At 51.5% G+C, this 12003-nt stretch overlaps 2 protein-coding genes across 8 annotated transcripts in view; one reads left to right on the top strand and one right to left on the bottom strand.

The window, feature by feature from the left end:
- Nucleotides 1-7066, top strand: part of PPP2R1B (protein phosphatase 2 scaffold subunit Abeta) — a 35308-nt gene extending 28242 nt beyond the window's left edge. The window contains exons 16-17 of one of the 3 annotated variants that reach the window (XM_043482598.1): nucleotides 5980-6060; nucleotides 6924-7066. In XM_043482598.1, the coding sequence (XP_043338533.1) occupies nucleotides 5980-6060; nucleotides 6924-7016 (174 nt within the window). In that variant the 3' untranslated portion in view covers nucleotides 7017-7066. Of the gene's footprint in view, nucleotides 1-5959; nucleotides 6061-6923 lie in introns of those variants that run through there. The other 2 variants (XM_043482597.1, XM_043482599.1) reach the window with 2 other exon arrangements.
- Nucleotides 3962-12003, bottom strand: part of SIK2 (salt inducible kinase 2) — a 130940-nt gene continuing 122898 nt past the window's right edge. Inside the window, exons 14-15 of one of the 5 annotated variants that reach the window (XM_043482591.1) lie at nucleotides 11189-11280; nucleotides 3962-10289 (exon numbers count right to left, since the gene is read on the bottom strand). In XM_043482591.1, the coding sequence (XP_043338526.1) occupies nucleotides 9710-10289; nucleotides 11189-11280 (672 nt within the window). In that variant the 3' untranslated portion in view covers nucleotides 3962-9709. Of the gene's footprint in view, nucleotides 10394-11133; nucleotides 11281-12003 lie in introns of all 5 variants that reach the window. The other 4 variants (XM_043482594.1, XM_043482593.1, XM_043482592.1 and 1 more) reach the window with 4 other exon arrangements.

The raw sequence follows: 12003 nt of genomic DNA, 5'->3' as shown, positions 1-12003 counted from the left end.
AAGTTCTTGGTTCTTTGTATTTTTTTCATTTGTTTAGTTATTTCTGGCTGTGTTGCGTCTTCATTGCTGCATGAGCTTTCCTCCAGTTGCGACGAGTGGAGACTACTTTTTGTTGCAGTGCGCAGGCCTGCAACTGCCATGGCTGCTCTTGTGAAGCACGGCTTCTGGGGCCCGTGGGCTCAGCGGTCATGGCTCCCGGGCTCTAGAGCACAGGCTCAGCCGGTTTTGAGGCCGGGCTTAGTTGCTCCGCGGCACGTGGGATCTTCCCAGACCAGGGATCAAGCCCACGTCTCCTGCGTTGACAGGCAGATTCTTTACCCCTGAGCCACCAGGAAGCCCTGTTCTTGGGTCTGAACCTGGAGCAGGTGCTCGGAATAGGGCTGCCACCTTAAATCTGTGACAAGACTTCATCGGCACCAAACAACTGTTTTCTATGTTGAGTGCTGGGATGATCAGGAGTTAAATGGAAAGAAGAGAGGTAGAAGTGACAAGCCATTGAAGGGGTCTGGGGGTCTTCTGAGTGCTTTCTTGATGGAGGGCAGGGCTAGGCCAGGCTGCACTTGAACCTCACAGTAAAGCGGTGGTTAAGTGAGCTAGTCTGTGTTCCTGAGTCTCCACTGGGATAACGAGCCTTTGCAGTGATTTGCCCAGGTTAGCGGCAGGGCTGGGAGTAGTTCCAGTGGCCAAGGACTCAGCCAGAGGAACTTTGCTGCCTCCCAAGCTGTCCCTGGCAGAGAATGGATAGGTTTCACCCAACTGGAGGGCCTTAGGGGCCAAAGCGACTGCTCCAGGGGGTGGGCGGGGAGGCTGGACGCTGTTCTCCCACACTTGCTGCTGGCTGGGCCTCCTTGCCCAGCCCTTTTATCCCCAGAGCCGCCTCCAGCTGCTTGCCTGACCTTGGGCCCTGTCTTGGCTGGTGCAGGGACCTGCTGAACATCGGGGCTTCTCTAGTGACCGGGGGGCAGTTCTAGCAGGCCCTGGACTGGAACCTGAGAGAAAGACTGAGTCAGAAGCTTCCAGAGCCTGCCCGACAGGGAGGCCGACAGCATCTCACTCTGAGAGGCCGGATCCCCGACACCTCTTTTTTGGGGCCCAGATTCCCTGAGCTCTCTGCACCGCCAGCTCGCGGGGCCGCGGCTGCAAGGGGTGGGGGTCATCTGCTCCTCCCAGGCAGCGCCCTCTTCTGCACCTGTGTTTCTCATTCAGCGGCTCAGCCCGGCACCGGCTTCTCCTGGGCTTCAGACCAGCTCTGAGTCAGCACACCTAGGAAAGTCCCCTGGAAATTTATACAAAGGGAGCTTTCAGTGCTCCCTCAGGGTATTTGCAACTGTCAGTCCAGAAGAACTCTACTGGGCGGGCGGACTGGCACACCTGGGGCAGGAAGGCTTGTCAGCTGAGCGGCTGGAGGCATGCACCAACCTCGCACTCTGCTGACCTGGCTTGAGGGCACGGCCTCGGCTGTCTGCCGGTGATGTCTGAGCTGACATCCCCTTCACTTCAGTCAAGACCCACATCTTTCTCCCAAGGGACCCTCCAAAGGCTGAGCCGTGAACAATATTCCATCCCTCCAGAGCTGCTCCACCCTTTCATTTGATTTTTTAAAAGATTCTTACTGGAGTGTAGAGGACTTCCCTGTAGCTCAAACGGTAAAGAATCTACCTGCAATGCAGGAGACCCGGGTTCAATCCCTGGCTTTTGGGAGCTCCTCTGGAGAAGGGAATGGCAACCAACCCCAGAATTCTTGCCCGGAGAATCCCATGGACAGAGGAGCCTGGAGGGGTACAGTCCACGGGGTCACAGAGAGTCAGACACAACTGAACGTTATGTGCCAGATGTGCCCGTTGATTTGCACTGTTGTGTTAGTTTGATGTGTACTGTCATTTCTGTGACGTATCACTGGGACCAAATGAAAAGGGCAGAGTGGCTGTCGCCCGTGCAGGTGACACGTGTCTGGTAGTGGTGTGGTACCCAGAACTTAGTGCACAGAGCCCAGAACTTCCTCCCCTGGTGCCCTGGGGCTGCAGGCAGAGCAGGGGGTGCTCTTGCTTATGGGATCCACCCAGGGAGGGGTGGGAACACTCAGAAGCGTGATCCCTGCTGCTGCTGAGTCGCTTCAGTCCTGTCTGACTCTTTTGTGACCCCATGGACTACATCCCGCCAGGCTCCTCTGTCCACGGGATTCTCTAGGCAAGAATACTGGAGTGGGTTGCCATTTCCTTCTCCAGGGGATCTTCCTAACCCAGGGATCGAACCCAGGTCTCCTGCATTGCAGGCAGATTATTTACCACTGAGCCACTACCAGGAGGGTAACTGAGGAGTGTGAGGGGTTGCAGACAGAGATGCTAGTGCTTCAAGCTGGGGTTTAGAAACCCCTCCAGCCCCACAAACGGGCCTCAGCAGGTCCAGGAAGCAACTCCTCTCCTGAAATTGTCTGTCTCAAGTTGTGTATATGTATGTTTGCTCGTTGCTCAGAAGAGGATCCAGAGCCTTTTATCAGCATGTCAGAGGCATCTGTGAAACCTGAGTTTAAGAACTAGTGGAGTAAAAAAAAAAAAAAAAGAAGTAGTGGAGTAGAAAGGAACAGATGGTCAACAGAACCCTGGGTGGGACCCTGACTGGCTGTGATGGAAGCGACTCTGGTGGAGCACTGCAGACGCTGCATTGCTTTGGTTGGGAGCACTGTTGACAAGCTCTAGACCCCAGAGTCCCGGGTCTGGAGCTCAGGGCGCCCTTGCCCCTTGCACTGAGTTTCTGGCTCACGAAGGCCACAGAACCGATATTCTGCTAGTGAAGGTCAAGGGCTTGACCGCGTGCTACAGTTCTGGCCAGTCTCTGCTGGCAGGGCTGTTATTTTTGCCTGTACCCTGGACCCTGGGGTTGTTTTTGGCAACACAAAATCAAGATGATGCAGAAATTTGGTGGGAAAGCATAGAGTTTGCAAAACATTGTTGCTGAAATTGAGGGCTTTCCTTCAAAAAAAGAAAGAAAAAAAAAAAAAGGCAGTTGAAACAGTGTTACTGAGTTCTTGGGTAGCCAAACAAGAGCCATTTGGGAGCAGGACTGAGTGCCTGTAGGTGGTGCTGGGACAGCAGGGCCGGCGGCGGCGTCTCCTCCAGGCTTCCCCCTGCCACCAGGGCGGCAGGTGACCCTCAGTTTGGAGCTGTCTCAGTGCTGTAGCGTGGGCTCAACGGAATGGTCTGAGGGAAACCAAATCTTAAATTTGCTGCCAGAAAGTAGGATTTTTTTTTCTTCCTTTTAATTTGGCCACACCTCACACAAGTGGGATCTTAGTTTCCTGACCAGGGATCAACCCTGTGCCCCCTGCATGGAGTCTTAACCACTGAACGGCCAGGGAAATTCCCAGAAAGTGGGCTTTAATACTGTCCTTTCACTTGGGGTCCAGCACTGAAACAAGTCCAGAATGAATGTGTGAGAGTGCCCAGATGGGTTCTCCAGCTCCCACGGGCACTGAGCTGGTTCCTGTCGGGCGGGGACCACCACGTGTGTGTGTCTGGTCCCATGGGGAGGGGGACCACAGTGTGTGTGCTCTGCCACCCTGAATAAGTGCCAGTGTCCCCTGGCCCTGCAGCTTGCTCGTCCTGGGGCGGGCGGAGCTTGAGCTCCCCCTCCCGCCACAGAGACCCCCGCCTGAGCCTATGAGTGAGTGCCGGCGGCAATATTGCCCCCCATGCACCCCAACCCGGCCGTGTGCAGACTGTGGTTAGCTGTGCTCTGGTCAGCGTTCTCCAGCACTACCGTGTGCTCGGGTGATTTCAGAGCAAGGTATTATTTACCCTGCTGACGTCAATGAGAACATATTATCCACTGTCCTTCTCTGCAGCCTGCAAAGAGCGCCAGAGCTCAGGGAACACAGCCACCGTCCATACTTTTCAAAATTCCACCCAAGGCCTGATGAGGGAATGGCCCTGCTTCACCCGCCTGCCATTCAGATCACCTGGGCTCTTAGAAAACAAGTTGTTTTTATTTTAATTCAAGAGGGTTGGAAAGGTAGAAACAGTACATTTTCCTTGCAGAAAATTACCCCATTTAAATTACGTTTGATACAAAGATCATTTATTAAACTGTATTTTAAGCAATTTTCTAACATTGAGTGACAGGTTACATTTTGATTTTTTTCACATTGGAGCTATTATGATTTGCACTCAAAATACCAAAGCTATTGAACTCACCATTTTTTCTTAGTAATTAAAAAAAGAAAGCACACAGAAAAAATAACTACAATTAGATTAATTTTTATCAAAAGTAACTCTTTCACAAACCAAACATCCAGCAAAGACCACCCTCCTCCCTTCAGAAATAAGCAAATAATCTTGCCCTTTCTACAAAGTGCAAATATCTCTATCACTTTTGTTTCCTAAATTGCAGCCCCCAAAGAGAAGCAATTCTCCTTTCTCTGTGGTTCTTTTGCCTTCAGAGATTTTGGTGGAGGCAGATTTCTTTCGCCATCAATAGTGGGATGGTATCACCACGTGAATTTCCTTGACTGAGCAAATCTTGAACAGAGAAGCATCGCACAGCCCCTAGCAAGGCCCAGTTATCTGTATTTGCTAATGTAACATTATTCCAATCTGGGGTCACATTTTTCCAGGATGTTATTTTGTACTTCTATTTTTAAAGCTCCTCCCTACCCACCCACTTTGCCTCTGAAGACAAAAGTATTCAAAGTATGTTATTTTTTTTTTTAACTCTATGGGCCTTCACTGTAAATATACTCCACCCCCCGCCCCCCTCAGGACTGTACTGAGCTCCTGATTCTTTTCTAACCAGGACCCTTTCTTGGGGTTGAGTCTTCATCTGCAATGGTGGCTAAAGCTGTGCAATTAGACCCCTTGGCATCAAGAAAGGGTGTGTCCTATTACCAACTTCTGCAGGAAATTATTTTATTGTGGGAGATAGAGAAACAAGGCATCTGACATGAGCCTGAGCATCTTCGGCTCACTGGACACTGAAAGACGGCTTCTGTGGGCTCTGTCTCCCTGGGCCTCACTCATGCAGGACTGTTACCTGGAGGGCAGCTCTTCCACAAAAGCCAGGCAGCAGTCGATTGGGAATAAGGTTTCAGGGACAATGTCATGTTCACCCAGTGCTTAACCAACATGGGGGCTTTGCTTATATAGCTGTTTACTCGTGAGATGCCTCAACTGCTGCTGAGGAGGGAAGAGCGTCCCAAGAGCCTCCCTCAGCTCCTCTACTCCTGAGCTCTGGGGCCTGGATCAAGTCTTCACAGAGCTTTGGTTTCCTCAGCCGTAAAAAATGAGGACTAACTGCTCAACTAGTTTCATAGTGCTGCTGTGAAGAATTAGCAGAGATCACTCGTGGGAGTGCTGGGTAAATCAATGTACAAATAGAAGCTACTGCTCCTTTGGGACAGACGAGCTGAGCCTGGCAGGAACGAGCAAACCTACCCTGACTGCGGGCAGTGCTGCTGCGTCCTCAGTCTCTGCAGCAGCAGGTGCACGACTTTGCCCAATGTGCTGAAATCTGCATATGAGATGTGGGCAAGACGGTGGTATAACTAGGGTGGCTGTGAGTCTTCTGGAATCAGCCAGGCTACCTTCAGGGGGAGAAGCAGTGAAACAAAGATGGGAGGGGCACTGTGAGGCCAGGGACTCAGGGTCCAGGGTCCGGGGGGCACTGGGGAAGGCCGACCTGGGCCCCCTCATGCCTTCCAGAGGCCGCGGGCTGACAGACAGTGCTCCATCATCAGCCTCCTCCCTGAGACCACAGGCCAGGGAGCACCGCACTACCAAACCTGTCAGAAGGGATACGTGGATTTGTTAAATTCTTTTGGTCCCAGTTTAGAAAAAGAGGCAGATGATACTGTTCTTGTCTTCCACACATCAGTCTGAAGACAAGTTCTAGAAAAATGTCCAGAAGCAATAAAGTGATCAAAGATCCCTGCCTGTACAGTGACTCCAACTTACTACCTGTTCTCCAGTTTTTACCTTTGATGTCTAGGCACAAAGAGGCCGAGTGGCTCGAGTGGCTTCCGAGGAGGCAGTAGCGACAGCCGGGTTTAGGGGTCCAGGCGCAGCCAAGGTCAGCCCCGAACAGACTCCGCCACTGCTCTCGGGACCAGTGTTGTCAAAAGACCCCACGTATTGTCCCAAAGGAGAACAAATGTGAAAAATTAGCGGGAGTGAGATTTCCCTTAAGCCAACTGAAGTGTGACTCCTCATAGGGGTTTTAATGTAATTGTGGCTAGAAAATTCTGACCCCAACACAGAACCCAGTATTAACCTGGGGCTTGACAGCAGCTGGGAGGCCCCTGCCGAGGAAAGCATTCACTTCCTCACGTCCACACGCGTTAACTGCCCGCACCTGAGCAGGGCCTTCTCTCGACCACAACACACTTGGACCCCTGACCGGCCAGAGCGAAGGCGGCTGCTTTTTACCTTCCTTTTGTATCTGGTTGGCCAGGCAGTCGCGCTTCAGCTGTGAACACACCCTTCTTCCCACCTCTAGCAGTTAGGCAGAATTCATTTCTCTAAGAACCACCCTTTCAGGCGGAGAGGAAACAGCCAGTGCCGCCACGAGAGGGCGACACTCCCGCAAGGCGGCCCCCTCCCTCCCCGTCAGGGCCCCCGTCCCTCAGAGGCTCCCGCCAGCCCCACCAGACTGGCTCAGGTCACAGCTCCAACACTCAGGGAGAAAGGGACGCTGACGGTCTCTGTCCTTGGAGGCCAAGTCTGATGCAGGGAGGGAGGAGTCCTTCCACTCCGTCTCCTCGTCCTCCTTGACGGGCCCCTCATGTGGAGACTGGAGGATGGCTGCTGCGGAGAACCTCCTTCCGCCGCCTCTGTTCCCAAGGCGGCAGCAAGGGTGGGGGGCGTCCGCGTCGCTGTTTCAGGGGGACCCTCCACCCCCGCCTGCTGTGCTAACGTGCTCTGTTTGCCTTACAGGGACCAGCATATCAGCTGCACGTAAATACTAGAGACACACTTCCCCAGTTGGAAATTGCAGAACTAGTGCTTTTTTCCCAAAGCATAGACTAATATCCCGGATTTAAAAAAGAAAGCATAAACGAAAAATAAAGAAAGTACCACACATATTGCACTTCTTGCTGAATGAAGTTTTTACCTCACGTTCGTCTCACCAAAGTGTCTTCCGAGGAGCCCGGTTTACAAGAGGGTGATGCTAAAGGTTATCATACAGTAGTGTACACACACTGGTGTGAGACAGACCGCAAAGGCGTCGTTTCAGAGTACCTCTCTTATAAAAAGAGTAGTACTAAGCCTTCTTAGTGTTACTTTAGTATTTGTGAAGAGAAAACCACTTGGAGGCTCACACAGGTCACTAGTCAGTGGACAGAGCAAAGGAGATGGTCAGATGGGGCTGGGCAAATGCCTGACTGGACAACAGAACCAGTCTCCTCTCACCAGCTTACATTTAAGAGAATACAGATCGTTATGGAATTTATTGATTTCTGCTTGAAATAAATGAGAAAAGCAAACAGGAGCTTACAACACAGTCCAGCAGGACGGGTCATGCGCCTCGCCCGCGGTCTGCAGTCTGAACAGACCAGGCACTGCTGGGTGCTCCGGAGGGCCCACCCCTGGGGCCGTGACACTCCCACAGCCTCTGCTGCCCCATCCGTCAGCCCAGTGGTCCTGCTGGAGTGTCCAGCTTTCCTGGGCTCAGAGGCTCATGGCCTGGTCTGTAACTGCTATCCTGGGGACTCTGAAATGAGCGGCCCCCGTCTTCAATCTGGAAGGCATTTTCATTTCATAAATATTATAGCGCTTCTGTAGCACATTTTGGGAAAACACCCTTTAGTCTAAACAAATCAAGCTTGTTTTACAACTGGCTTATTTTGCAAAAACTTAGAACAGATTAGAGATCTTAACGAAAGGATCTCTTAAACGATGTTGACTATTTCACAAAATCATCCATCTTAAGCATGAGGAGGAATAAACAATTCGTAGAAGGAACCTACTTCTTCCTTCTTGGGTTTCTGCTGCGTCTTATCCAAAAACAAAAACAAGTCCTCCACACCGCCCTCCCGTGCTCACACCGAGTCCAGCCCCGAGCAGAGTGCCTGCGGAGCGTCCCGACGCCCAGAGGAGCCGGCACGGAACCCACAGACCCTGCACGCTTCTCCTCACCTGCCTGGACACACACTACAGAGGAAAGGCACCTTAAGGGTGTTTTCTAGATGCAGCATCAGTGTAGTATCTCTCTTCTCTGTGCTTTAAGGGAGATGCTTTGTGCTTACGCGTTCATCTGCTCACAGGACAAGCCATTCTAAGGGACAGAGACGAGAGTCTTTGTAAATAATACTGAATTTGTATCACTTGGATCTTACTGTCCCAATGACAGATTACTCATTATTTTAGGTTACACAGTCAGCTAGCTGTGGCATCTTTTTTCACATACTCTGAAGACTGAATTGTAAGGGTTCAGTTGTATGAGTAATATATCATGTTTGGCAGATGAATCTGTTCAAATGGTTAACACATCTGTGGTCTTCTGAATATTGCTGTAATACTTGAACATTTCATTACACATCAAAACTCTAAGGAAATTAAGGATGTGATTCCCACATGGTGGAAAACAAATTCTGAAGTGACTTTGGATTTAGCGTTGACATAAATGGAAAACTGTTGGTTTCTACGGAAAAGAAATTGTTAAAGCGTGATCTGGGGGAGGAGAAAGGCACAGCACTACCACTTCACATGGGAGATAAAAGTTCATTTTTCCTTGTCCTTAAAATTTCTAAGCCCTATATGAAACTGTCCAAATATACAAAGCTCAATAAACAACTAGCAACATCTAGTGTAAAGTCAAAGTAGTTATTACATTTTTAAAAGAGACACGAGGTCCTCGACAGACCAACTGCCCCAAACCGGAAGCCTCCACAGAAGACCGTGCGGGAAGAGCCCGTCTTCCCCGGCCAGGGCCGCTGCTCTTGACCGATTCTTGACTTTCCTGCCCCTGGTCTCCACTGCCGCATGTCTCTTGGTTCCACAGGTGACATCTTTGGGGGCTCTTGGGATACCCTGACACTCTGGAAGCCAGGCCCTCCTGAGGAGGTGTGTCACCCATGCTCAGATGGAGGTGACTGCCGGTCTCAGGAGTCAGTACCCGCTGTGACTCAGTGGACCCTGAAACAGAGCTCACGCTCCACTGTTTTGAGTGATCTCGGGGACACCGTGCATCAGCAGCTCAGAACTTAACGATTCAGCGACAAAATACAACTTTATTTCCTGTGCATCAGTTTCAATATGTATTCTTGATTTGCCTTTGAGGAACATGCTGTTGCTTGGTTTCAGTGAAAAATATATTGCCTTTTTTTGCCTGCATGTAACGGCACATATTCTTTTTCCTGCTTTCACTGAGGTTTCCCTTGATGAACTGATATAGTTCTGTGTAAAACCTAGGTCTGGATGTCTTTTTCTTATGAAACTTTTGTTGGTGCCTCCGCTGAGAGCTCCCTCCACTTGACCTAAGGGCATGAGCTGCAGCGGACAACCGCGTTACAGCACTTGCCACAGAAAACCACGGTGGGACAGAGCCAGCAGGAGGCGACACCTGGCTGGCCAGCCCTCCGATTCCAGTTGGGTGACTTGACTTCTTCCCCATCAGGGTGAGGGCGGGAAAACGAGCTTTTAAATTTAAAAGGCTGGAATAAAAACAGAAAGACAACACTCTTTTCACCCAAACCGCCTCACTTCCTGTGAAGCTGAGGTTAATTTACGAGGACGTAGCCGCTGTGCTGTGGGTCCACGGCTTCCAGCATTTCACAATCAAAGAGTCCGGGGAACTCGGAGAGCGCCAGAGGGTCGTAGCCAGAGGGGGCCTCCTGCAGTCCTGAGCTCCTGGGACAGTCTGGCCCGTCCATGCTACTCTGCGGGGTTCCATCCGCGGGGTACTGACCGGGAGCGGGGTGCTCGGGCTCCGGGGAGGACGCGCCCGGCAGCTCACAAGTCTGATAGAACTGTAAGGGGGCCGGGGCGCCCCGCGACTGCTGCTGCAGTGGCGGCGGCAGGGGCGGCGGGGCCCCGCGGGCCCCCGGCGAGGAGGGCAGCGGCTGCAGCCGCATCTCGGGGTACGGGCTGAGGAAGGGGCTGAACGGCATGTGCTCGGAAGCCGGCTCCAGGACGGGGCTCAGGGGCTGGGTCAGGTTGAAAGGCGGCGGCGGCTGGGAGGGCGGCGGCGTCTCCTGGTGGGGAAGGGGCTGTGGGTACGAGCTCTCTGCTATCTGCATCTGATTAAAATATGCCTGCAGCTGGGACTGTTTCTGGAGGAAGAGCCGCTTCTGCTGGAGTCTAAGTTGGCAATACCAAAAGAAAGAAGTTTAGGTCTTCTTCAGTGACGGCAATTCTAATGTAAATCCAGTATCAGTCATTAGCGTCCGTCCTCCCACTTCTCTCTTTCCCAAGGCAGGAAAAAAACAAAAAACAAAACAAAAAAAAAACGGGGGTAGGAACCAGTCATATTTGGTTTCTTAAACCCAATCTTATTTTTTGTCCCTCAATTCTGGCTGATCCCTCAGTGCTCAAATGAACACAGTGAATTCCTTTTCTCTAAGACCCTTGGGTTTTTCCTCCCTTTGAGGCAAGGGGCTCACTCCTTCTCCGTGAGGTTCTGAGGCGGGGGTGGGCCTCTGGAGGACCATGGATTAGGGGACATCTACCTTGCTCAGCTAGTAAAGAATCCCCCTGCAATCTGGGAGACCTGGGTTTGATCCCTGGGTTGGGAAGATCCCCTGGAGAAGGGAAAGGCTACCCACTCCAGTACTCTGGCCTGGAGAAGTCCATGGACTGTAAAGTCCATGGGGTTGCAAAGAGTCCGACGCGACTGAGCAACTTTTACTTTCACCTTGGCCGAGATGCTTCTACTAGGGAGGCCGGACAGCACAGATTACTATAAGGGAGGCTGGAGGCCTTCTTTCCAGTAAAACCCTCTTAAATTGCATTAGCGCCCAGGTCCTGAATGCTTAGGTTTATTCACAGACCAAAGGGGAAACACCAGGAGAAAATGAAAACAAAGCAGGCTTAGGGCTGCTCTTCCCCGACAGGCCTAAATTCCATGGACAGTGGAACATCCGTGTTAGCATATGGAAACCTGTTGTCCTGGTACAGGGAAATTTTAGAGGGAAGGACAACGCACCCAGTTGGAGTCGGCCACAAAGGAAGTGGCCTCTCTGGCTGCCACCGTCTCTCACCTATGTTCTTGCAGCTGCTGCTCCAGGCTCCGTGGCGGTTCTTTGCAATAAAGCTGACAGCTGTTCTGGGCTTTTGACAGAAGGCTGGGCTTCTAGAAGAGCAGAAAAATACAAGCATGACATGTTGTCATCTAGGACACAGTCATCAGCCTGTACTTCTGCCTGGAGGATGAACCCACGTGAGTCCTCCAGAAGCTGCAGGATGCAGGGACTGACACTTGCTCGCTGAGACCCTGGGAGAGCATTGGGTCAGCAGGCCTGGGCTGTCTCAGTTCTAACCTGCTTCACTTTCCTGTCTCTAAAGTCCTCCAGGACCAGGAGGTTCATGGAGACTAAAAACAATGAGAAAGGTGGAGTTAAATCTCTAGCAAAGGCACCTACTGAATGAGCAAATGATTCATTCTTTATGGGATCTAGTAGTTTCAAGCACCAGCAGAGAACTTAGGGTACTTTTTGCTAAGTACTAAGAGGCACAAGGGCTTCCCAGGTAGCACTAGCAGTAAAGAAACTGCCTGCCAATGCAGCAGAGAAGTAAGAGATCCAGGTTCGATCCCTGAGTCAGGAAGATCCCCTGGAGGAGGGCATGTCAACCCTCTCCAGCATTCTTGCCTGGAGAATCCCATGGACAGAGGAGTCTGGTGGTCCAGGGTCACAATGAGTCCTGACTGAAACGACTTAGCATGCACACAAGAGGTGTAAAACAGAAGCAAAGAAGCCAGGGTTCCCTTCCCTGCTGCTCAGTGGCAGCACCCTTTCCAGGGGTCTGAGGACAAGCTTTTTTTCTGCTGCTAAGATAAAGCATAAGGCTAAGTCTG

The sequence above is a fragment of the Cervus canadensis genome, chromosome 11 (assembly GCF_019320065.1).
Source record: "Cervus canadensis isolate Bull #8, Minnesota chromosome 11, ASM1932006v1, whole genome shotgun sequence".
In the NCBI taxonomy this organism is placed as follows: domain Eukaryota; kingdom Metazoa; phylum Chordata; class Mammalia; order Artiodactyla; family Cervidae; genus Cervus; species Cervus canadensis.
Note: the sequence above shows the minus strand (reverse complement) of the source record. Positions and strands in the feature narration are given on the sequence as shown.